The sequence below is a fragment of the Orcinus orca genome, chromosome 20, assembly GCF_937001465.1.
Source record: "Orcinus orca chromosome 20, mOrcOrc1.1, whole genome shotgun sequence".
Classification (NCBI taxonomy): Eukaryota; Metazoa; Chordata; class Mammalia; order Artiodactyla; family Delphinidae; genus Orcinus; species Orcinus orca.
The window spans coordinates 13,779,905-13,803,381 of NC_064578.1; the positions used below are offsets into that span (position 1 = coordinate 13,779,905).

Genomic DNA, 23,477 nt, shown 5'->3' on the forward strand with positions numbered 1-23,477 from the left:
TATCCTTGCTTTACTAATTTTATAAATCTGAACCGTTCTGTTCTCTGTCTCTGATTCAACCTGTGAGTCAGATTTTTCATATAAAATAAGTGCTAGATTTTTCATACAAAATAAGCGTTTAATGTTTCTCCTTTGGAAATTTCAGATTTTAAAAAAACGAACATCATTACTATTGGAAATGTGAAAAAAAAGCAAGACTCCTAGCCTCCATCGCCTCCCTGTCCCTTCTGCTGTCACCCCTGGTGGTAGCACCTCCCTCACTGTCCTGAAGAACGTCTGAACTGGTATCAGCTCTCAGCCGGATCCAACTGTTGACTCTTGAGACTAATGATGGGCAATAAAGGGTCTGTGTGTCAAGGGGAAGAGCCACTGGGCAGTGGGTGTGGCCCTCCTGCATCCGCCTGGACACCACCTGCCTCTCTGCTGAAGCCTCAATTTGAAAAACTAAGCAACCAAGTCACCAGCTCCCCATTGCTTGTGTTTTAGGTGCCAACGGGGAAATCTGTAGCTTTAATGCAGAGTTTCCGTCTTATCTTCCATCAAGCATTTTGCCAGTGCTTCACAGAGCAAATCTGACTGCTTAAGTTCACCTTCCTTCCTTTGATGCTCAAACTCTGACAGAGATGACAAGAAGGGCTGGCAGCAGGAGGGAAAAATAAGACAAAGAACTTGGTTTATCAGATCCAGAATTTATATAGTTCTTTTGTACTGATAGTTACCGAGTACCCAGAGCATTCCATTTCCTTTGCTTCCCTGCTTGGGAGTGGGGGGCAATTAAATTTTGTAATTGAGGAAAATAAGAAGGAAAGTCTAAGGGGTGCCAAAATCAATTAGAGTTCACCAGGGCGCTTTCCAAAGGGGCCAGAAAGCAGGCCTTTCCTCGCGCAGATGTGGAAGGGACGCAACCTGGGCAAGGGAAGCCTTAGACCACTTTGGGGGCCTGAGGGGAGACCCACTACGGCTGCTTTGGCTGGAACATACGGGAATGTGACGTCAGTTGTTAAATTACACAGATGTTTCCATACCAGTTGATAAATAGCTGTCATGAGGACTTCTCCAAGTGTCCCCTTGACGCTTGCCTCCTGCACTCTCACACTTCACCATGGGAAGCCCTGGGATCCCCACGATCCATTAACTAAAGGATGAAGGTGGCACAGCTGGGACCCTACACCTGCTGTGTGGCCTGGATTCATTGTGCAGAGACCCCCGTCTGTGTAGAGACGTGTTAAAAATGCCGACTGTCGGGCTTCCCTGGTGGCGCAGTGGTTGAGAGTCCGCCTGCCGATGCAGGGGACGCGGGTTCGTGCCCCGGTCCGGGAAGATCCCGCGTGCCGCGGAGCGGCTGGGCCCGTGAGCCATGGGCGCTGAGCCTGCACGTCCGGAGCCTGTGCTCCGCAGCGGGAGAGGCCAGAGCAGTGAGAGGCCCGCGTACCGCAAAAAAAAAAAAAAAAAAAAATGCTGACTGTCACCTCTGGGATTCATATACATTTGCAGATTGAACGAATCTATCAATATCTGTTTTCAGCTATAGGAAGGGCTGTCAGGGGTAGGTGATAAGACAGATTAATGCGATCCATTGACTGGCCCCAAAAAGTAGAAACAGGATTAATGTGTGTAAATTACAGGGTGAAATCTGAGTGCAACCGAACAAGGCATTAACAGTCAGACATGTTCAAAGGAAGATCAGGCTACTTGGAGATACCTGGTAAGTCTTCTATCCCTGGGGGTATTCAAAGAGAAGCTTGGGCGACTTCTTGCTTGTTCCATCATCAGCTCAGCCATCAAAAGTCAGTGACATTCATTCATTCATTCGTTCATTCATTCAACAGATTTTACTGAGTGCCTTTTACATCCAGGCCTGTGCTAGACACTGGGGATATGATAGGGTAGTGAGTTGAATGATGGCCTCCAAAAGGTATGTCCATGTCTTAACCCCTGGAACCTGTGAATGTGACTTCATTTGGAAAAAGAGTCTTGGCAGATGTGATTAAGTTAAAGATCTCTAGACGAGATCATCTTGGATTATCCAGGTGGGCCCTAAATTCAATGACAGTGTCCTTATAAGAGACAGAAGAGGAGAAGACACAGACGGAGGGAAAGGCCATGCAAAGACTGAGGCAGAGATTGCAGTGATGCAGCCACAAGCCAAGGAACATCTGGAGCCACCAGAAGCTGGAAGAGGCAAGGAAGGGTTATTCTCTGGAGCCTTTAGAGGGAGCATGGCCTTGCAGATACCTTGACTTTGAATTTCTGGCCTCCAGAACTGTGAGAGAATAAATGCCTGTTGTTTCAAGCCACTCGTTTGTGGTCATTTGTTACAGCAGCCCTAGGAAACTAATACAGATGATGAGCAATTCAGGCAAGATCTTGCTCCAGTGGAGTTCACGTAAGGAAGTAAAGAAAGAAACAGGATAATGTCCGAATGGGGTGGGTGCTCTGAAGGACAGAAGACAGGGTGAGCGATAGCACATAATGAGATTTCCTCAGTGGGATGATTAGGAAAAGCCAGCTGAGGCTGTGCTGTTGAGCAGACCCTAGGGCAGAAGCCAACCCCCACAGAGCATAGGGACAACATTCCTGGCAGGGGTGCTGCAATGCCAGGGCGCTGAGGCAGGAAAAACCTGATGTGGATACAGAGGCAGGCAGGTACTCAGAAGTAGGTGAGGACCCTGGGCTTTATTCTTAGTACAATGGGAAGACAGCCTAGTGCTTTAGGAAGGAGTGACCTGATTTGACGGACATTGTAAAGATCCCTCTGGACACCTGCGGGGAGTGGGAAGAGGCAAGCCGGCTAGGAAGCCTCTGTGGAAGTCCAGGTGAGCGACACAGCAAGTGGCCTGCATGAGGGTGGTGGTGGCAGTGCAGACAGGGAAGGGCATGGGCAGGAGATACACTGGGAGACAGAACTGACAAGACTTGTTGGAGGACTGGGATGGAGGGGGAGGCCAACAGGAAAACGGAGGAATCAAGGATGACTCCTGGGTGTCTGCTGGGAGCAACTGGGTGGAGGCTGATGTTTACTGAGTTAGGACTCTGAGGGGTGACTGGGTTTGGGGGTCTTAAATCAGAAATCGAATGCTTCTCGAGGAACAGTAACACCGTTCATTCATTCATTTACTCATTCATCCACTCTGCACTGATTGAGTGCTCCGTTCTTGCCACTGGGAAATCAGCCATGAACAAGACTGCCTTTATGGAGCTTACAGTTGTGAGCAGAGCAGGATATTGTGGGTTGGGGGGCGTCAAACGGGGATCAGATGGGAGCATGTAACACGGAGACCTGGCTTGGTGGGTATGTGTGTGTCGGTGTGTGTGTGTCAGGGAACCCAGTGTGTACATACTTTGGTGACCAAGTCTGAAGACGTATGAAGCCTTACCTCCAACCGAATCGCCTTCTTGATGTTGATGGGTTTGGAGGGTTGGAAGCGCACTTGTAGGCTCTCCTCAGCCTTGGGGGCTATGGTCCCCTGCATCGCGGACACGGTGACGTCTTCGCCCAGGTGCTCCAGGCTGGTGATCCTCCAGGTCAGGGGAAGTAGTGTGATGTTGCGGAGAAGAACTACCTTGAAGTCTTTCCTGCAGAGACCAAGAGAAATTTTGCCAGTTTCAAATGATTTTGATTTATTATGGCAGGTCAGAAAAAGCACGTCTGGTTATTCTATTACTGCTAGTTCACTAATAAGTATTTATCAGGGAATGGGGCCTACCTGTGATGATCAAGGAATGCAGGATACATTATCAACATTCTCTCCCAGCTTCCTCAGAAATAAACATTCTCTATTTAGAGTAATACATTTCCAGTGAATGAATATGTAAGTTCTAGGTTTGGTCTAGTGTTCTGTGTTTGTCCTCTAATTTCTAGAACCAAGATTCTTAACCTTTTAGGGTAATGGACTGAAAATCTGGAAAAAGGTAGTCCTTCTTCTGAGAAAAATTCACATATGCACACACTTGGATCTTAGGGGAGTCCTTAACCATTCTGAAGTCCATTCACTGAACCCAAGGTGACAACCTGTGAACTCAGAGGGTTACTAACTATTCTGATTTGCACAGGACCAGAAGTCTCCCAGGATGCAGGACTTCAAATACTAAAACCAGGCAAGTCCCGAGCAAATCAGGATGAGCTGGTCACCTTAGAACTAAAAGTTCTTTAAACGTCATTCCGGTCCTGGTATCACCCAGAACTCTGACCTGTGCAGCAAGAGCCGGTCAAAATGCAATTGTCTGGGGTCCAGCTCCAGTTCTGGGCGGACCCCCTGGCAGCTTAATTTGAAGACGGCTGGCTTGGGGTTCTCCTTGATGCAGCAGACAATGCTGTCTTCAAAGACACCAACTGCAGTAGGGTAGGCCCAAACGTTCAGCTGCTAATGGGAGAGTCCAAACAAAGTACGTTTATACCGAGGATACCAAGGCCTCAAATTTCCCAAGAAAGCCTTGCCCTGGTAGACTTGTATCCATGTGACTGTACCTGCTTCTCACTGGGTTCCAGAATCATGTTGACAGGCTCCAGGAAGTAGGTGTTTGCTTTGACATCGTTCTGAAAACAGAAGGACACCTCCACGACCATTGGGGAACTGTTGAGGATTGTCAGTGTCTCCATGTTTTCTGGGAACAAGGATGACTTGTACCTGGAAACAAACAAAAATTAGGGATGTGGATGTGAGGACTGGCTGAGAATTCAGGTGGAAAAGGAGACTGTGAGGCATAAGGCAATTTCAAAGGATGATGTGGCTACACAGAGGCAGTGTCATGGAGGCTAGGAACACAAGCTTTGTAGTTGTGAAGACTTAGAGCTGTGATGTGACCAGCCCCCGCTCCCATCCCAAGCCTTGGTATCCTCATCTCTAAGATGGGATGATAATATCCCTTAGGATTTCCATGACTATTAAATGAAATAGTGCACCTAACGCCCTGAGGACAGCTGCAGATATCAAATACCCAATAAATGGTTGTTATTACTATTGCAAAGATTTCTGACTGAAAAATCTGTAGCTCTCTCCTTCCCAGAGCTTATACTTCCAGGAGAGATGATAATCTGAGCAACGTGTTATTTCGTATCTGTCTTAGAGATGACCTCATTTACCACCTTCTTCTACACCTGTGCGGGATGCTACTGTTCCGACATGGATTGTAACTGTTCACTGTTACAAGGTTGTTTCTGTTCCCTTAGTGCCTTAGGGAGAGATCCATGGAGTGGAGCACTTTAAGCATTGGAAGCTGCCCAGTTAATGGAACCAAACAGGAAAGGAGCCACAGAAGGCACAAGGAAGATTAATGAACACACACATCGTAGGAGGTCATAGCACAGGTCAGGAAAGCAGGGCACCATAGTACCCACTGGTGCCCAGAAACAGTCTGAAAAGCTCTCTGGACAGACTAAGATGGAGGAAGGAAGGAGAGGGCATTGCAGAGACTAAATCAAAGTCCGAGAGACAGAGCACTGTCTGTGTAACTGCCAGAGTGGTGGTGGCCTCCACACCTCGCTGGTAATCACCACGACTGAACACTCTGCTACAAGTTCCATATGTACTAACCAGTTCAGTCCTCCCCAAACTGTGCAGTAGGTGCTATTATTTTCCCACTTTGCAGATGAGGACATTGAGGCTCAGTAAGACTTAAAAGAATAGATGAAGAGGGCTTCCCTGGTGGCACAGTGGTTGAGAATCCACCTGCCAATGCAGGGGACACGGGCTGGAACCCTGGTCCGGGAAAATCCCACATGCCATGGAGCAACTAAGCCCGTGCGCCACAACTACTGAGCCTGCGCTCTAGAGCCCGCGAGCCACAACTACTGAGCCTGCGTGCCGCAACTACTGAAGCCCACGTGCCTAGAGCCTGTGCTCCGCAACAAGAGAAGTCACCACAATGAGAAGCCCGCGCACTGCAATGAAAAGTAGCCCCTGCTCGCTGCAACTAGAGAAAGCCCACACGCAGAAACGAAGACTCAACGCAGCCAAAAAAAGAAAAAGAAAAAAAAAAAGAATAGATGAATAATACTTGTTTCTGGACCACTGTAATTGCCCTCCTGGATCCCCACTGTCTGGCCCCATATCCTGGTTAATTCCAGTGCAGCTCTGAATACATGCCTCTCTGAATGGCCATCATTTCCCTGAATCCGACCTCCAGGCTGCTCTGTACATCATGTCCATTAACCTGACTCCCACTCCTTCTCTCGCCTAAGTCCTTCTACTGGGCTTTGAAGATCCTCTCCATCAACAGTCAACACCCTTCACCTTCATTTACTAGTTCAGCACCTTAGGAAATAAACTGGTGGTTATGAAGGGAATGGAGAACTAAGTTGGCTCATTAGTTTCACCAAGTAGGCATAGAAATAATCATTCTCTACTTATCACAATAAATGCTAGGCTGAGACCCTGGTTCTATATTTAGTCTTACCTCCCTGCCTATACACTAAAAAACTTATATATAACTGAAAAAACTAGTATTACTAAATATTTCTGGTCACTGACCTTACCTGGGCCCCTGGTTCTACCTGATAATCTTAATCTATTTCTCTAATATTGTCCCTCTCCCACTTTGCACAAAACCTGTTTCATACCTTCTCCATTTTCTCAACATTTTAAACTTCCTTCCACTTGCCTCACTGTTAGGGATGACCTCACATCATTCATCATGGAGAAAACAGTTCCATGGGAACCTCCTCACCATGCCAGCCAAATCTGTAAACCTACCTGCACCTGAAGCCGTCTCACCTCCCTCCAACCTAGCATGAGATGATGGTCCCTCTTCCTGGCAAAGGCCATCATCTCCACATCTCGTTGTGTTGTTTCAGGGAGCTGCACCACTGTTGGCCCTTATGTGCTCTGGAAACTCTAGCCGCTTCCTTGCTACTTCCCCTTGACATCCAAACATCGTAAGAACAAGAGCGAACGAACAGCCTTCCCTGCACTCCACGTCTCCCTCCCGTCCTCAACTCCCTCCATCTCCCTTCACAGCCAGGCTTTCCCAAAGAGCTATCTCCACACTCTGTCTCCATTCTCTCACTTCCCACTGACTCCTCAACTCACGTTACCTGGGCTTCATCCTCAGAAATCCCCCACAAAGGGCTCTTGCTGAGCCTCCTATGGCTTCCATGTTGTTGAACCCTGTGGACGCTGATGTTCTCATCTTTCCGCCCTCTCTGCCGCAATCAACATAGCTGACCACACCCTCTTCTCATGGCTCCATGACACCACCCTTTCTTGGTTTCCACCCATAGCTCTGGCCCTCTTTCTTATCTTCTTTGCTGGCCTCTCCTCTTGTGAGCGGTGGAGTCCTTTGAGGCTCCAACCATGGTCCTTCTCTCCTTACTGTGTCCTCTCATCTTAGGTGGTCTCATCCACACCTGTGGCTTTTGTTGTCTTGAAGATAGGCTCTCCTCTGAGAACCAAAACCGTATAGACTATGCCCTGCTTTACGTGGCTACTGGCTGTATCTCCCAAGCATCTCAAACTTAACATATCCCAAAGTGCACACTTGACCCTACCTTCCCCTACCAAAACCTGGTCTTCTTCCAGCTTCCCCATCTGGGAAAATGGCACCCCCATTCATTTGGGACCTTAGCAGAAACTTGGGGCACAAGAACCCAGTTCTCCTGGGTTCTGGGCTAACTGAGGCAATGTTAGTAAAAGCTATGTCTCCATAGGAACCCTGCTTGTCCTATTCATGAGTCCAACCCAGGGGTCTGAAATCTGCTTTGAAATAATGGAACACTTACTTATCTCTTGGTTTTCCACAAAGCAGTGGCCCGAAGTAAAACCTCTCCAGGCTCACAATATACTTCTTAAAGATGACCTCATTCGCCTTCACGTCCCTCTTGTGCTGAGGGAAGACCACTCTGAACACAGGGGAGGAAGAGGAGAGGAGAGCTGTCTGAATTGCCTCCACACGAGGTACACACGAACCCAACACTCTTTGTTCAGCAAAGGGTCCAGGTGTCTGGAGACAGAACGACTCTTAATTTGAGGACATTTATTGAGCCTTTATTCCTGTACCCTCCCATCCCCAACCCCGAGTGAAGATAGTACAGTTTGAACTCGAGAAAAAAGATTCCCAGCGGTGTCTTTCACCGCTGATGATGGGTGAGCTGGATCCTTTATCAGCTGATGGGGCTGATGATGGAGCTGAGCTGGATTTCCTGTTCTAGTGTGCCCAGCTAGAAAAAGTCCTGAGAAACCCTATGGAAAACTAGTTCTGGTGGATCTTAACCAGCTTCTGAATTCGCTGTCCAACGTGGTCCCTTGGCGAGAACTGCAAAAAAGCTCCTCTCGGTGGACAAGCTATAAAAGGCCCCACTAGCTTGCTCAGTCAGGTGCCTTTATGTGGTGCATAAGGGACTCAGTGTTTGGTAGCTCAGGGAAAAATCTCCTGCCTGTGGAGATTCACATATATATGGATATTACAGGATAAAAAGTCCTACAGTAAACACAAAATCTGTTTACATTTGCTATATAGTTAAATAAGCAAACTAACTTGTCACAGGAAGACTTTTCCCCCCTCTTCACTCCTATTAACTTTCTCTTTATTTCAGTCTCATGGTACCATATCATTCCTGTGACTTAGTCAATGTCACAGGACTTTGACTTTGGAGCCCAGTACAAGAGGGCCTGAGATGCTGTCCCAGTTCCACATTTGTATTAAGAGGCATCTGGTTCAGGGCACCATGGGGGAAAATGAAAATGTATCTGTCAACCTTTTCTTTTCAAAACAAAGTACACTTACTTTGGGTCTTGGCAAATGTATGGGTAAGTGCAGACACCTCGGCAATAAAGCTGGTATTGGCGGTGAGTTCCAAGGATCTCAAAGTTAAACGTTTGGTCAAAGATCCCAAGATCATTGGAAGAGAAGTGCACTTGCAATGTCACCTCACCATTGGCTGGTACGATCCACCGGAAATGGTTCAGCCTGAAAATGAACACAGGCTTTTAAAGTGAGAACGCTTCCTTCGGGCCAAGAGAAGACAGGATTGGTGCCTGGGAGGAGTCTGGTCCTGCTGGGGTTATAGGCATGACCGCCCTGTTCCCATCTGGTGCCGTGACAGCCACACCCTCCATCTGGGGCTTCAGCCTTCCCCTCCCTGGGCTGCTCCGAGGCCCACCTGGGGAATTTCTCCTGTGAATGCTGCTCAGAGAGGTTGTTCTCCTCTATGTCTGACAGGGGAGCAGTGGTTCCAGAGGTTCCCCCAGAAAGGCCCTTCCTGTCGGAGGCCATGCGACGTTTCTCCTTCTGAGTCTCGCGGGTCTGATCTGTTTTTTCTTTAGTTTTCTGTCTGCTCCCCTTAGATGAGGTGGTCTGCTCCTCCTGGGTCTTAATTAAAAATGAGCACCGGGTCTTAAACATTCATCTTATGAACACAGGAGCAGGAGACAGAGACGCCCATGCCATATGCCTACAGTCTGCGGTGACTGCGCTGCAGGTTCAGGAGGCTGGAGGCTGCCTAGAGCAGCAGGGCCCAGCCTATGACACTAGGGTACAAGGGAAGAGGTAGAGTGGAGAGAGTCTAGTGCTCTCCTTGGCACCTCATTCCCTGAGGAGGAGGCCAAAACTCCAGAGAACGCTTGAAGCTGGCAGGGAGTATGTTCCTATATTGCATTTTGTCGTTGCGTTTCCTTAATATCTTTTAATCTAGACCCCTCCCTCCCTCCCAATCACACTGACTTTTGGCAGAGACCAGATCCGTATTCTTACAGAATACTCCATAGCCTGCAAATTTCCTAACTATTCTCAGAGTGTCATTTAACTTATTCCTTTATTTGCCGCATTTCATGTAAACTGAAAATTAGATTTAAAAGCTTGATTAGATTCAGAGATGATGCTGTGTACACCGCACTCCATCACGATGGGAGACAAATAATGTCAGGCTGACCCCTGATTATAGACGCAAAGTGTGTCTGTGTGGCTGCAGCGGTGCCCGCCAGATCGTGGCCATGGCAAAGTGGACCTTCCCCTTTGTAACCAGCCGGTCACCTGTGGGGTGATGCTCTGGCTCAGAGTGAGAGTCTTGTTCCCTGACAAACCAGCACTGTGGGTATCCACTGGCGCTCCTTAATCAATTATGTCCTTGGGTACACCAGTACTTTTTAAATTCTACCATGCCTCCTATAGTTTTAGCTGCCATTCTTCTAGAAAGAAGCGCTTTCCTTCATCCGTTGGAGATGAACTAGAGTTCCTCCTAAAACCGTAAGTTAAAGAATGCTAAACTCTTGCCTCTTAGTGGTCAGTTTTCAGAAAAGAGGTTGGTGTAATAGTCACCTCTGATGGTGGCAATATTTTCTTCTTTATCTTTTTTATTGGACTCTGCTCAAGTAAGGCCTGCCCACCAATGCTGGGACCTCAGATGTTGATTTCCGACTTACTTATTAAACTGAAGTTTGGGGCTCTCTGTTACCTAACTGAGCTGTAGGCAGGGGCTAGAGGTGACTTTATTTGCTGCTGATTTTATTTGTTTTTTGCTGACATGCATGGTTTATACGAAGGAGGCTGTGTGGGGAGATTCAAATTTTGGGCCCCCATACTCCTCTGGGAATAAAAAGCCCCTCCCTAATTTTTAATATCCATGCATTCTGCATATGATCGGTCAAATCTATTTTCGCTTTGTGATTTATTCCACTAATTGTATATGTAATATATATTTTCTACTTTTACATGATTTCATTTTGATCACTTATATTTTTAATCCAGGTGGAATTAATCTTACTGTATTGTGTCAGGCAAGGAGATTAAAAAGCAACTTTATCCAAAATATCCAATCTTCCCCATATAATTTCTTTAATAATCTGTCCTTTCTCTAATGGTGCGTGTTGCCTTAACTTGTATCTGTTGATGCTTGTAAACTTATGCACTGTGTAAATTACCTTGGATTCACAATACATTCTGATATCTCTTTAAAAGAGATAGTTTTGCTGCTTACTTTTTCTTGCAGATGAGCTGCAGAGTGATTCGGCAAGTTCCCTAAACCATCCACAGGAATTGCAAAGGTTGGAAGGTAAGAATCGGTCATTTTCAGTCTCTTCTTAGGGGAGTAGGAAGAGTCAGACCTGGGGAAGGTGCAGCTTAGGGAGGTTCAGGCTGAATCCCCAGAGAGTAGAGGGAAACACCCCAGTGAGTACGACACCCAACACTGCTTTTTCTGGCCACGTGGAGGGCCCGACTGAACTCCCGCCAAGGTCAGGAGGATAAGCTGCTCCCTTTACCTTTGAGGAGGTTGGGGTGGCTGAAAGCTCTGCTTCTGCTTCCACTTCTCTTTTCTCCTCCATCAGGGAGAGCTCTTTGGACGGTAGAGTTACAAACATGAAATGCTCCAGGATTTCTGTCATGGCCAAAGGCAGCCGCTTCACAGGGTAGGAGATGAGTGAGAATAAGGTAGGCGGCGGGATGGGTGGTCCAGAGGACCCCAGGCCCAAGAGGTCTAGGATCTAAAGGAAAAGCCCAAGATTAATTTCCTGTGCAGAGGGTGGGCTACCCCTAACTGCCTCCCTGAGTGAGCACAGGACGCTCAGACTCTCCCTCCTTTCTGTCAATTTTATGATGCCCTGAGATGGGCTTGGGTCAGGGACAGCATGTAAAGGGTCTCTGACACAGCTCTGCAGGTCCTTCCAGATCCCCACGCCCCCAGACCCGGCTGGGGCTCTTGCTGTGGGCTGCGGGCTCCCTCTCTTATCATAACGCTTGTCATTTTATTATAACTGTCTGTCTTTGCAACTGGACTGTAAAGCCCATTAGGACCGGAACCAGGGCGATATAGCACATGGCCTAGCACACAGTAGGCACTCAAAAACAATCTCCGTTTAAAGAGACCAGCTCCTCAGGTTCTGATGTCTATAGCATAGAGTTGTTTCATTTATTTTCAGATCCCCTGTTAATTTTTCTTTTACCTTTAAGTGTTCTTTCTTTCCAAAGGTGAAAGAGAGTTAGGGCTGGAGCAGGTCATATACAGAAAAGAAGAAGAAAAAAAAAAACCCACCAAAGGTTCTGGGAATGGGTTAAAAGATGGGAATGAAGAGAAAAGTAAAAAAAGAGACTTGAGAGAGAGACAACTTATCCCTATAGCATTTTCCTATTCTACTCTGATATATGATAAATGAGAGCATTCTCCAGAGCAGATGGCTTGAAAATCTAGTAGTAACTTCCTTCTCAGCTTGTAAAACCCTGCGAATAAGGATGCTATCCCCTGATTAATTGTTGTCATCACAACAATTAGGCCATCTGAGTGCCCATTCTATGGACTAAATGGGCTGTTAGGCCTAGCAAGTAACTACCTTCATGTAATCTTGTGTTTCTAATTCTCTGGGTCAGACAGCAGAAGACACTTCCTGACTAACATGTAGCTAGAGTTAACTCCCAGGATTTAGAACGTCTGTGAGGAAAGGGATGAATAATTTGTACCACTTATTAAATTAACAGAGGCAGGGAGTTCTTTAAGCTACAGTCTGACCTAGGACTCCTCTCTGGCTCCACTCCCTACCTTTTAAGGTTGCATCTAGTTTCTGATAAAAACTAAACCAGAGGGACCTCCCTGGTGGCGCAGTGGTTAAGAATCCACCTGCCAATGCAGGGGACACGGGTTCGAGCCCTGGTCTGGGAAGATCTCACATGCTGCGGAGCAATGAAGCCCGTGTGCCGCAACTACAGAGCCTGCACTCTAGCTCCCGTAAGCCACAACTACTGAGCCTGAGTGCCACAGCTACCAAAGCCCATGTGCCTAGAGCCCGTACTCCGCAATAAGAGAAGCCACCGCAATGAGAGGCCCGCGCACCACAACGAAGACCCAACACAGCCAAAAAAAATTTATTAAAAACAAAAACAAAAACAAAAAAACTAAACTAGAGGTGGGCAAACTGTGGCCCTCTGGTGAAATCTCACTTGCTACCTGCTTTTGTAAATCAAGTTGTATTGGAACAGAGTCACGCCCATTCATTTACATATTGTTGGGGATCAAGACAGAGACTGTATGACTTGCAGCCTCAAATATTTGCTTTCTGGCGTTTCACAGAAAAAGTCTGTCCCTGGACAAAAGGCTATCATAATCATCCCCTCCAAACCACTGCCAAAGGGGCTTCTAGATATGCAATGGTTTTGTTTCTAGCAACAAAAAGCTGTCTGGTAGTATAATTTCTGTCACTGGAGGAAGCCTGTGGGAAAGAAATTTTAGAATAGTTGAGCCACTTGCGTCACCCCAAAGTATACCTGCCTTGCCAACCCCCAACATAAGACTGTCAATGTTAAAAATCAACTTTACAGGTGGCTTTTTACGAGGCTAGATGGAATGGTTGAGATCTGTGGAACCCTCTATGGATGTTTCACCACATAGAAAAAGGTCCTTTTAGGCATTATTGTCTTATATCCAAAGGGGCATCAGAGATTAATGGAATAAAGGGGATATGGATTTTGTGTTGAAAGCAACACTTTTACGAGGATTAGCACCGCACAGCTCCCTGGCTCCCATCCTGGAGAAGAGCCTGTACCTGCTCCGCTTTGGGAAGCCTGTCATTCTCCAGGGCCTGCTTCCAGCTCGAGCCTTTGGAGTCGGGCATCTGGATGTTTATGAAGGGCACACCGAGATCCTTCTTCCCTTCGTGGTCCTCCTCCTTGCTCTCGCCCCCCTCGCTGCGCTCCTCCTGAGTGCGGAGCTTCTCTAGCCGCTCCCTCTCGGCCCTCGCCCGCTCCAGGCGCTCCCTCTCCGCGCGCTCCCTCTCCCGGTCCTTGCGGCCTCGGCGACCACCCGACGACGACGGCGGAACCTGGCGCTGGTCGGTTCCGGACTCATGGCTCGCATCCTCGGCCGCGGTATGATGCAGCAGAACTCCTTCCTTCCGGTCCCAGTACGTGAGGATGTTCTGGATATCCTTCAGAGACAACTCATAGGTCTTAAACTTCTGGGCCATGTTCTTGTCAGTGTCCTTCCAGAAGTCCCCTTCGCTGTCCTCTTGTTCCTGTGCAAGAGGAAACCCAAGCATGCTGATATCTGACAGCTGGTTCTTCTTCTTCTTGCTCAATTCTTCCTTCTCCGCAGCCACCTGCTCCCTAACAGAGACTTTTCTTTCTATTGTGTCATTCTTCAGCTCTAGTTTGGAAAAAGTAAGAATCTAGGAGGCAAAACACATAAATTATTCTTAAAAGAGTTCTTTAAGGGAGAGCAAATCGCATAAAGAAGAGCAAGAGGGTGTTTAGTTTTGTAAGAAGGCCTCATACGATTCCAGGCACCTCGTATTCACACTAGGGCTGTGCCTAAGAATCGCCTGGGGGCCTTTCTCAAAATAGCCATTCTGTGGTCCTTCCTTGTCATACAGCTGGCTGGGGCCTGGCATTATGCACTTGGTAAAAGGTGCACAGCAACTGTGATGTGCACTTGTGGTTGAGAGCTGCCGTTTTGAAGGATCAGCGGGAAAGGATCCCCAAAATGATCCTCTCTTCGGGAGAGGCCAGAGTGTAGAGGTCCAATCCTGGTCGCACGGCCTGCTAGCTGTGTGATCTTGGGTGAGCAATTCACATCTCTGTCCTATCTGTATAATGTTGATAGTAATATTAATAAGTACCTCAGAGGACTACTGAAGATTAAATGTGTGAATACTTGTAAAAAGCTTATAATAGCGTCAATCCCAATTCCTCCCACCCCACCCCTCTCCCCCTTGGTATCCATACATTTGTTCTCTATGCCAGTGTCTCTATTTCCGCTTGGTAAATAAGGTCATCTGTACCATTTTTCTAAATTCACATATATATGTTAATATATGATATCTGTTTTTCTCTTTTTGACTTACTTCACTCTGTATGACTCTCTCTAATTGACACATATATGCTGTTGATACTATGTATAAAATAGACAACTGATGGGAACATACAGTACAGCACTGGGAACTCTGCTTATGCACTGTGGTGTCCTAAATGGGATGGAAATCCCAAAGGGAAGGGATATATGTATATGCATGGCTGATTCGTTTTGCTGTGCAGTAGAAGCTAACACAACGTTGTAAAGCAACTATACTCCAGTAAAAATAATTTTAAAAAAGCTTATAATAGTGTCTGCCGCAGAGTAAAGGGTCTCTTAATGTCAAGTTATTAAAATTATACAGGTTATGTATATAATCAGTACTGTTGGGAACAGATGAGGGTTTAGAATCTGGCTGCACTCCAGCCTTTTAAACAAACCTGCATTTATATAATGAAGCTGGCATAGAGAAGCCAACCTTATTCTCTTTCTTACTGCCCTTTTAGACCTGCTTTGTGGGCTCTGATTTTCTCTTCTCCAATGAACTCCTCTGGGAGGCTTCAAAGGCTTTTGGGTCGTTCTTTGATGACATAAAGTCCAGTTCAGTCTAATGATCACTGTCTGCAGTACAGCCCAGTGACAGCTCTGTTCCTGCCTAAGTTCAGGCTTGGAGGCAGCGGCCCAGGTTGGCTACTCACCTCACCGCACTGCATCAACTCCTCCTCCACCTGGCCCTCTCTACAGCCTTGAGAGAACCGCTGGCAAGGCTGTCTGCCGGCGGGGCGGGGGTGTCTCACCGTAGTTGTGTAGGGAGGGGAGGGGCTTGGCGCCTACTGTATTATTCCCCATCTGTAGGTCACTGCCAAGACACTGAGAGTTCTGTTTGGACACCCTGTTCTAAGCAGAAGTGGATTTTGCATGGACGAATAGGCCTGCCGAGGGGAGGACTTGTACCTGGAAGGTTGCGGGAGTCTGAACTCCAGGTCTGCTTGTTTCTTGTGCCTGTTTTGGTGCCGAAGTTCTGTGCACTCAGACCCTGCTCCTTCCTGAGCTCTACCTGATGGGGATCCCTGGACACGGAGTCCTTTGCCCTTATGTCTACCTCCTGGGATCGGTCTGCATCTCGTCTGGGAGTCTGGCTTTAGTTTCACCCTCAGAACTCCCGATGCTGGAATGGCCGCTGTGCACACCAGCTAGCCACACCCCTTGGCCACCAGCGCCATCCTGGGCACAGCTCTGGCCATTCTGCCCTTCCCGTATCACGGAGGGCAGAGACGTGACAGCTGAGCTTGGCAGGCTGATAAACGCAAGGACAGCTTATGCTGGAGCATCTCCCTTGACTGTTGGCAAGGATCAGCCCTTGGTTGAACACACTGACTTGGTGGCTCACTGGAGGCAACTCTTTCCTACTAGCCTATTTAGCACCATCCAGGGGACTGCAGGGGACAGTGGAAAGAGCCAGGTCTGTGCTCACACACAACCGGTATGGCTTTATCCTGTTCAACCTCAGATGGGGTTCATGTCTATGAAGCTCCGAGGGACAGCAGGACACAAAAGGGCAGGATTAGGCGAAGCATAAGACAGCCCTGGAGGCAGAGTCAGTGATCAACAAATGTTGGTCCCTTTCCTCCTACCTTCTGCACCACCACAACATCTACACAGTCTCCGGTCAGTTCTTTGGAGGGGAAGTGTGCTGGGCTGACTGGCTGGGTGCAGTGGTGGACCCCTCTGTGCCTGCCCTTTGCTAAGGGACGAGTGAGGGCTGCTACCTGCCGACTTGGTGTCTGAGATTTCTTCACGGGCTGCTCCTCCTTCATGGGTCCCTGCTTTGGCTTTTTGTTCCTCCGTTTTAGCTCATCTTCTTCCTTCTGCCGCTCAAGCTCCTGCTGTAGCTTCTTTTCCAGCATCTCCTTTGACAGTCTCTCCAGCTCCCTTCATCAAGCCAGGCAGAGAAAACAGAGTCCAGAGGCCCTCCTGCCCAAGCCCCTCCCCTGCCTGGGATCACGTGGTGGGAGGACATGGGGCAGAGCTTTCTCGGGCATAAAAAGAAGGAACAAAGAAAGCTGGGTATACAGGAAGGAAGGAAGAAGGAAGGGAGGGAAGAGAAGGAAAGAAGGAAAGAAAGGAGGAGAGGACGGCTCACGTCTATCTTTGAATGGTCATTCAGCAAAACTGATAATTGAAGCTCAACTAAGTGGAATTCTCAACTAATCTGTATTTCTATTCCAAACTCCTTTCACAGGAGAGTGAGGCAAGGGCTGGAAATAAGCTTGATGTTAGCACTTTTAAAAAGCAACTTTCAAAGATCGTTCTGATATCGGTACAGATGAGGCCCAGCTTCCTTCCTACACTCACGTCGTGGGTTTAGATAAGAAGAAATGGTGTTTTTAAGAGCAGTCCCCACCCTGGCTAGCTCGGAGCCATGGTGCTGGAGCTGAAGGCCACATTCCTCTCTTTCCTTCTCTTTCTTTCCTTTCCAGCTATGGATTCAAACGTGTTTGCCCTGCTGCTAATGGCAGAGAGGGCACCAAGCCTGGGCACCAAGTACAAACAAGAGTGGAGGGGATAGCATTTCTGAAGATATGAAATCCATCTATTTTCATCTCTGGGAATCCCTAGTTGTCCCCAGCTGCTGTGGCTCTCTGTCCACTGAAGCTGACTCATCATGACTTCATTACTTCGTGTGTGTGTGTGTGTGTGTGTGTGTGTGTGTGATACAAACAAGTCACTGCTGACCTTGGAGGATCAGATTTGCATTTCCTAAGTCCACTGTGAGATGAACGCCTGAAAGTAATGAACTGGATGAGAAAGAAAAGCGACTCCTTTGAAATCCCAAAGCTGGGATTTGCATACCTCTGGAGGACTGGGCATATTTACAGTAGACCATGCAGGAGAAGAGATGAGGGTATATGTACTGCATACTGCAGAGGACATGAAAGCTCTTTTGGGCCAGTGGGAGGAGTCTGGAGGTGGAGGGAGAGGACAGAAGGGGGTTAAATTGTAGGCAGGCATCTTGGCCTTCCCCCTCCAATGTTTGGAATCCTAAGGAGGGATAGGAAATAGGACCCCCTCCCTTGGCATGTTTGAAGACCTGAGGGCAGAAAGGACGTATTTCTCGCTGTCCACCTGTATCTGAGATGGCCCAAGATAGTGGCCTAAGTGTCTTGGGTGGTGTGGAGGGGATCCAGTCGTTCCTGTGTGGTCCCCAGGGATAGGCACAGAAGGTGGCTGAGAGGACTGGCTTGGGAGCCTGCCCAGGGTCTCTGATGAACTGCCCAGGCTGAGGATCAAGTGAGAGAGGCGGTCAGACCTCAGGGAATGGACAGCACCACCAAAGGCCAAGATGGTAGCCAGGGAAGGAGGAGAAATGGCTGAGTTATGCAGGGGCAACCACCATGCCCATGTCACAAGAATGTCCCCTGGGTCACCAGCTGTGGACACCTGAGCACAGAAGTTGATGAGCCACAATTGTCACGGGGAGCCAGCAGGAGCCCCAGGACAGCACAGGGGCCAGAAGCCCCTCCCCTCATCAAATTACATAACCTTTCCCTGAGTCCCAGCTGTCCCCAAGAAAGAAGGAAGGAGAGGAGAATGGAGACCTGGCAAGGCTGCAGCAACCAGCGCCCTGGATGTGTAAGATATGTGTCTCTGCTCTCAGCAATTCATCCTCCTGGGTCTCCTGTGGCCACTGCTCCCCCGCTCCTCCACCCCGGATGACCACGGTCTCTGGGATGGGCCGTGTGCCTGACGGAAGTTGCTCCCCGGGGCTGCGCTTCCGTTCTGACAAGCCCCTGACACTGACCTTCTCTTCCTCTCCCGGAGGGCCTGCTGAACCTCTCGATTGAACACTATTTTCTCCTCCTCCGTCAAGGCATCATATTCTTCCTCATCCATGTTTTGCAGACGCTCCTTCTCTCTCTGAAGCGCTTCCCTGCGTTTGTGTTCTGTCGGGGGAATAAACAGGAAGGTGGGGAAAACTCACTCAGCAGCTTTGGCTGCAGGGTTCCCCTGTGGTTTAGCTCTCAGCCTAAACAGGCTGCGGAGGGTGTGTGACAGTGAGAGGTGGCTGGTGCCACAGGCGGCATTCCTAATCGCTGGTGGGGTTTCCTGCATTCACACAGTTCCCAAATTGGTTTCCATCTGTGGCAGGCTGAATAGAGGCCCCAGAGAGGTCCCCGTCCTAATACCCAGAACCTGTGAATATGCTAGCTTACATGGCAGAAAGGACTCTGCAGATGTGATTATATTAAGGACCTTGAGTTGGGGAGATTATCCTGGATTATCTGAGTGGGCCCAATACAATCAAAGAGGCCCACTAGAGGGAGGCAGGAGGGTCAGGCCCAAGAAGATGTGACGAAGAAGCAGAGGGAGAGAAGCAGATGTGACGATGGAGGCAGGGGTCAGAGAGCTGCGAGGCAGGGACCACGAGCCAAGAAATACAGGCAGCCTCTAGAAGCTGGAAAAGGCAAGGGAAAGGAGTCTCCCCTAGAGCCTCCACAGGAACGTGGCTCTACTGACACCTCAATTTTAGGACTTCTGACCTCCAGGACTGTAAGATAATAAATCTGTGTTAAGTCACCAAGTTTGAAGTAATTTGTTATAGGAGCAAAGTAACATACCACGCACTGACTTTACCTATTATTAACATATGCCCCCAAAGTGCTCAGGGCGAAACAACCACTTGCAGACCAAGGGGAACCGCCTTCCACACCCTACAGGTCCTGAGGTGTGGTTCACCCTCGGCACGAAGGCACTCAGCTTCTTCTGCACCTTCACCAGCACCACATTCTCACCTGACATTTCTGTAAGGTTGAGCTTTGGCCTCGGAGATCTACATCCTGAGTTCTTTCTCTGACACTTACCGAGGGATAGTAACAAGTCAGAATGATAATTCCTCCTTCATAGGGCTGTTGTGGAGATCAAATAAGCAATCGTGTAAGGTACCTAGCCCAGCGCCTGGCACATTCATAAATGTTCAATAAAAATTAGATTTTAATATAATAATATTGCTACTGTACGCTCCCTCTGGATTTTTAAAAATGATTCAGGGACTAGGAGCCCATATGGAAACTGTGAAAAACTAAAACTTCAATCTACAGATGATTGAGAAAATGAAAAGAGATACTTTTTTCTAAAAGTTGATCACTGAGGGGAAATGAGCTTTCTGGAAAACTAGGAATCTAGATGTTGAAATACTGCCGAGAGATGCCTGGTCGTTCTTTCTAATTTTTCTCTGCATGAGAATAAAAGGAAGCAATCTTTGAGTTCTGTTTAAGAACTAAGAGAGCTCAGTGTTTGCAAATGTCTCCTTAAATGGAAAAGCATTATGATTGGTGTAGATTGTTCTAGAAGAGAGAAGTAAGGCTGAGTTAGGAAGGGCAGTGATGCGGCCAGCTGGGTCTGCTTCCGACTCAACCAGGAACTTAAGCTAACATTACTTTCTTTGTGTGTGTGTATGTATTTTTCAATCGTTGAAAACTTTTTCCAGGCCACTGATGTAATGACAAAAAAGAAAAGGGTTCAGAGTTACACAGATCTTACTGATTTGCGATGTGACCTTACACAAGACTTTGGATACCTCTGAGCCTCATTTTCCTCATCTGTAGAATTGGGGCAGCAATCTTCATAGGGTTGTTGTGAGCATTAAATGACCCAAAGTGTCATTTAAAGACATTTACAGCGTACACCATGTCTGCTGCAGTGCCTGGTACACGGTAGGCTAAGATGTAGAAATTGTTTCATAAAGTGATCAGCACCTCTGGTCTTATAGGAAATGCACAGTTGACTTAAAACCGACAAGCTAATGCGTCAACTGAGTCAGGATGGGACCTGTGATCGGGTCCCCTCAGCTAGGCTGTAATTACAGAGAAGATGAAGGGATGCAGTGTGATGGGGGAAAGAGGAAGGTGCCTGCAGTCAGAAGATCTGGGTTCATCCTTCCTTCTATAATCTCTCAAAAGGTCACTTGTGTCTCAGTTCGTTCACATGAAAAGTAGAAATAAGAACTCCCAGCCACCTTCCAGGGCAGAGGCGGGGTGCCAATGAGATGGCAAATGTAATAGTTTCATGTAAACCATGGCATGGAAGGACTGTAAAAAGCCTAGAGCTCTGTTTAAAGGAAAGACCTGTAGGGCTTGGGACGGACAGCCTAGGAGGGTATGGGCTTGCCTTCTTGCTCCTTTTTGGCCTTCTCCTCTGCCTTCATGGCTGCATAATCTTGGGCCACGTTGATGACATAGATATGCTCCCGGGTGCCAATGGCCTTCAGCAGGCAGAGGAGAGCCGAAGCCGCATTCTGAGCAAAGAGCGTCTCCAGGCTGTCAAACACCACTCCTCGGTAGCAGTCACTCAGCTGAAACCAGAGAGCAGAGACAGTTACTGTGGCCACAAGATCATCTGTTCTCTAAGGAGAAAAGTTGCTTGTTCTTTTGTTGGTGCTTTTACTGGTGCTGCAATTGGTTCTGCAGACCTACTGGGTCTGGATGAAAATCCCATTCAACTGCCCTTCCACCTGCTAGATTCCAGGGGCTGTAATTAAATAAGAGAGAAAAATAAAAACATTTTAGCAGTCATGAAAGATCTTTACCATACATATTTGTAGAGTAAAGGATTTATTCTGTCTCTATAGAGATAAAGAAGACAAACTAAATGTTAAAGCGAGGGTCTGGGAAGATCCATGAAGTACAGGGAAGGAAGATGCAAAGGAAAGGTGTCCCCATGCAGCAAGGGCAGCTGTAGCAGATGGGCCATTTGTATCTTCCTTAGTGGTATTCCTGCCTTGGAGTGTAATGGTTTTGATAACATTAGCTATTGTAGAACACCCTTGGCTGTGCAGCAGTGTTACTTAAAGTGTAGTGCACAGACTAGCCACCATTGGCTAGGAACTGAATACTACCAGTTTTTGACGAGACAAGAATCTTGTGTCAGAAAATCAACTACTACAATCAGTAAATACACTATTTAGTTTAGCTGCTGGTTTTCTTTGCCTTGTAGGAAGGCTTTGTCAATAAAGGAAGCAGGGCCAGCTCCGCATCTCATCAGAGGCCAGTACTTTGAGTAGCACGGCTCTCCTGGCTTACTGTGGGCTTTACCAATGATTCTCAGCCTTTATCTGGGTGCAGGAAACACCTGCACACTTACTAGACCGCTTAGCTCAAATCACCTGAGAGCAACAGTACCTTTAATGCAGTAGTGAGTTCAAACCTTAACACGAATCACTTCTGGTGATGACATTCCTCCTCTTCCGGGAAACTCAAGTCTAATTTTGTTATATTTAAATGCGCAATTAATAGTGTGGCCCATTTTCGAAAACCAAAGCAAACACAGAACTCTAGGACACGGTGAACAATTTAGTTCTCTGTAAGCCATAAGCAGCAAACACTCCCAAATCCTGCGGATCTAGTTTTCTTTTAACTGTACACCACTTATGAAAAATCAAAGCAAAAAGAAACAGTTATTGTGCTTCTGATTTTAACAGCAATATATCATTATAAAATAATTCAGAAATGTATGAAGGTTATAAACCTATAATCTTGCTATTCAAAGATAACCACAGTTAACATGTACTTTAAGTGTTTTTACTATGTGTATGATATACATTTGTAAATATTTTTAGAGAAATATAATTGTGCTTTACATACTACTTCATAATCTGCTTTTTTCAGTTAACAACATATTGAAAACTTACCTTTACCACAATTAACATAGCTCCAAATTCTAACTTTTCATGGCTCCACGTTATAATTTTTAACATACCACTGTAGGGCTGTACCATGAGTCTGTCTTTGTGTGTGTGTGTTTTGAAGGCGCTACCTTCTGCCCACTGGTCCTTTAAGGTGAGTGGCTTCAGGCAGCAGACTGAGCCAGGGTCAGAGACTGACAAGGGCTGTGTCAAAAGGACAAAAGAGGGTGAAGAAACCCATCTTTCCTCTCCAAGACCCCTGGGTTCTGAGCTGCTGTGGGTGGGTGATGGCTCAGAATCTCAGCTCACAGCATGGGGACGATGTGTGAGCCCTGCATCTCTGTGCAGGTGGGTGTGGACGTACCTGAATACGCTCGGCCAGGATCTGAGTGAAGAGCTCCTCAGGGAGCACGCAGCTCACAAGCCCGGTATCACCTCCAATACTGGTGCTGAGGCTGAGCCGGCGCTGTGCGGGTCCTGAGGGGAGAGGGCTGGAGGAAATCTGTTCAGAGAAAGAAGGATCAAGAGTTAGAACCCAGCTTGGTGTTCCAACAACTCGTACACTTACGAGCCATATTACCTCGGGAAAATCATCTCATCTCTCTGGGTCTCATTTCCTCATCTGTAAAATGGGGATTGCACTGTAAAATGGAAGATTCCTATCTCACTTAAAAGAACTGCTGTAACCTTCAAGCAGGAACACTGTGGAAGGTGCTTTATACGTGTACCGAACAGCAAACATTTGTTCGTGCATTCAACAAATATTCATTGAACACTTTTGATGCACCAGGGACCCCTCTAGTACCAGGGATACAACCACAAACGAGGCTGGCAGTGTTGCTGCCCACGTGGTCCTTGTGTTCAAATGGGGGGCGGGAGACAGAAAAGGAGCACATGAATATACAGATCACTGATATAATATCAGAGAGTGATGAGTGCAAGGAAGAAAACAATCAGTTAAGGGAATAAAGAACCATGACAGGGTTTAACAACGGCTATTTAGAGACCAGATCCTGAGAGATGGGTCTTTGTGAAAGGGAACAGCAAGGTCCCTCATCATGAGTGTGCTGTGGGTGTGTGGGAAGCACA

General features: G+C 47.4%; 1 protein-coding gene across 1 annotated transcript in view; it reads right to left on the reverse strand.

The window, feature by feature from the left end:
- HYDIN (HYDIN axonemal central pair apparatus protein) overlaps positions 1-23,477 on the reverse strand; it is a 440,857-nt gene that overhangs the window by 66,749 nt on the left and 350,631 nt on the right. Inside the window, exons 43-54 of the mRNA XM_049703807.1 lie at positions 22,753-22,890; positions 20,876-21,059; positions 18,510-18,651; positions 16,477-16,639; positions 13,464-14,084; positions 11,193-11,414; positions 9,098-9,306; positions 8,722-8,904; positions 7,718-7,837; positions 4,469-4,628; positions 4,192-4,364; positions 3,378-3,576 (exon numbers count right to left, since the gene is read on the reverse strand). Of these exons, the coding sequence (XP_049559764.1) occupies positions 3,378-3,576; positions 4,192-4,364; positions 4,469-4,628; positions 7,718-7,837; positions 8,722-8,904; positions 9,098-9,306; positions 11,193-11,414; positions 13,464-14,084; positions 16,477-16,639; positions 18,510-18,651; positions 20,876-21,059; positions 22,753-22,890 (2,514 nt within the window). The remainder of the gene's footprint in view (positions 1-3,377; positions 3,577-4,191; positions 4,365-4,468; positions 4,629-7,717; positions 7,838-8,721; positions 8,905-9,097; positions 9,307-11,192; positions 11,415-13,463; positions 14,085-16,476; positions 16,640-18,509; positions 18,652-20,875; positions 21,060-22,752; positions 22,891-23,477) is intronic.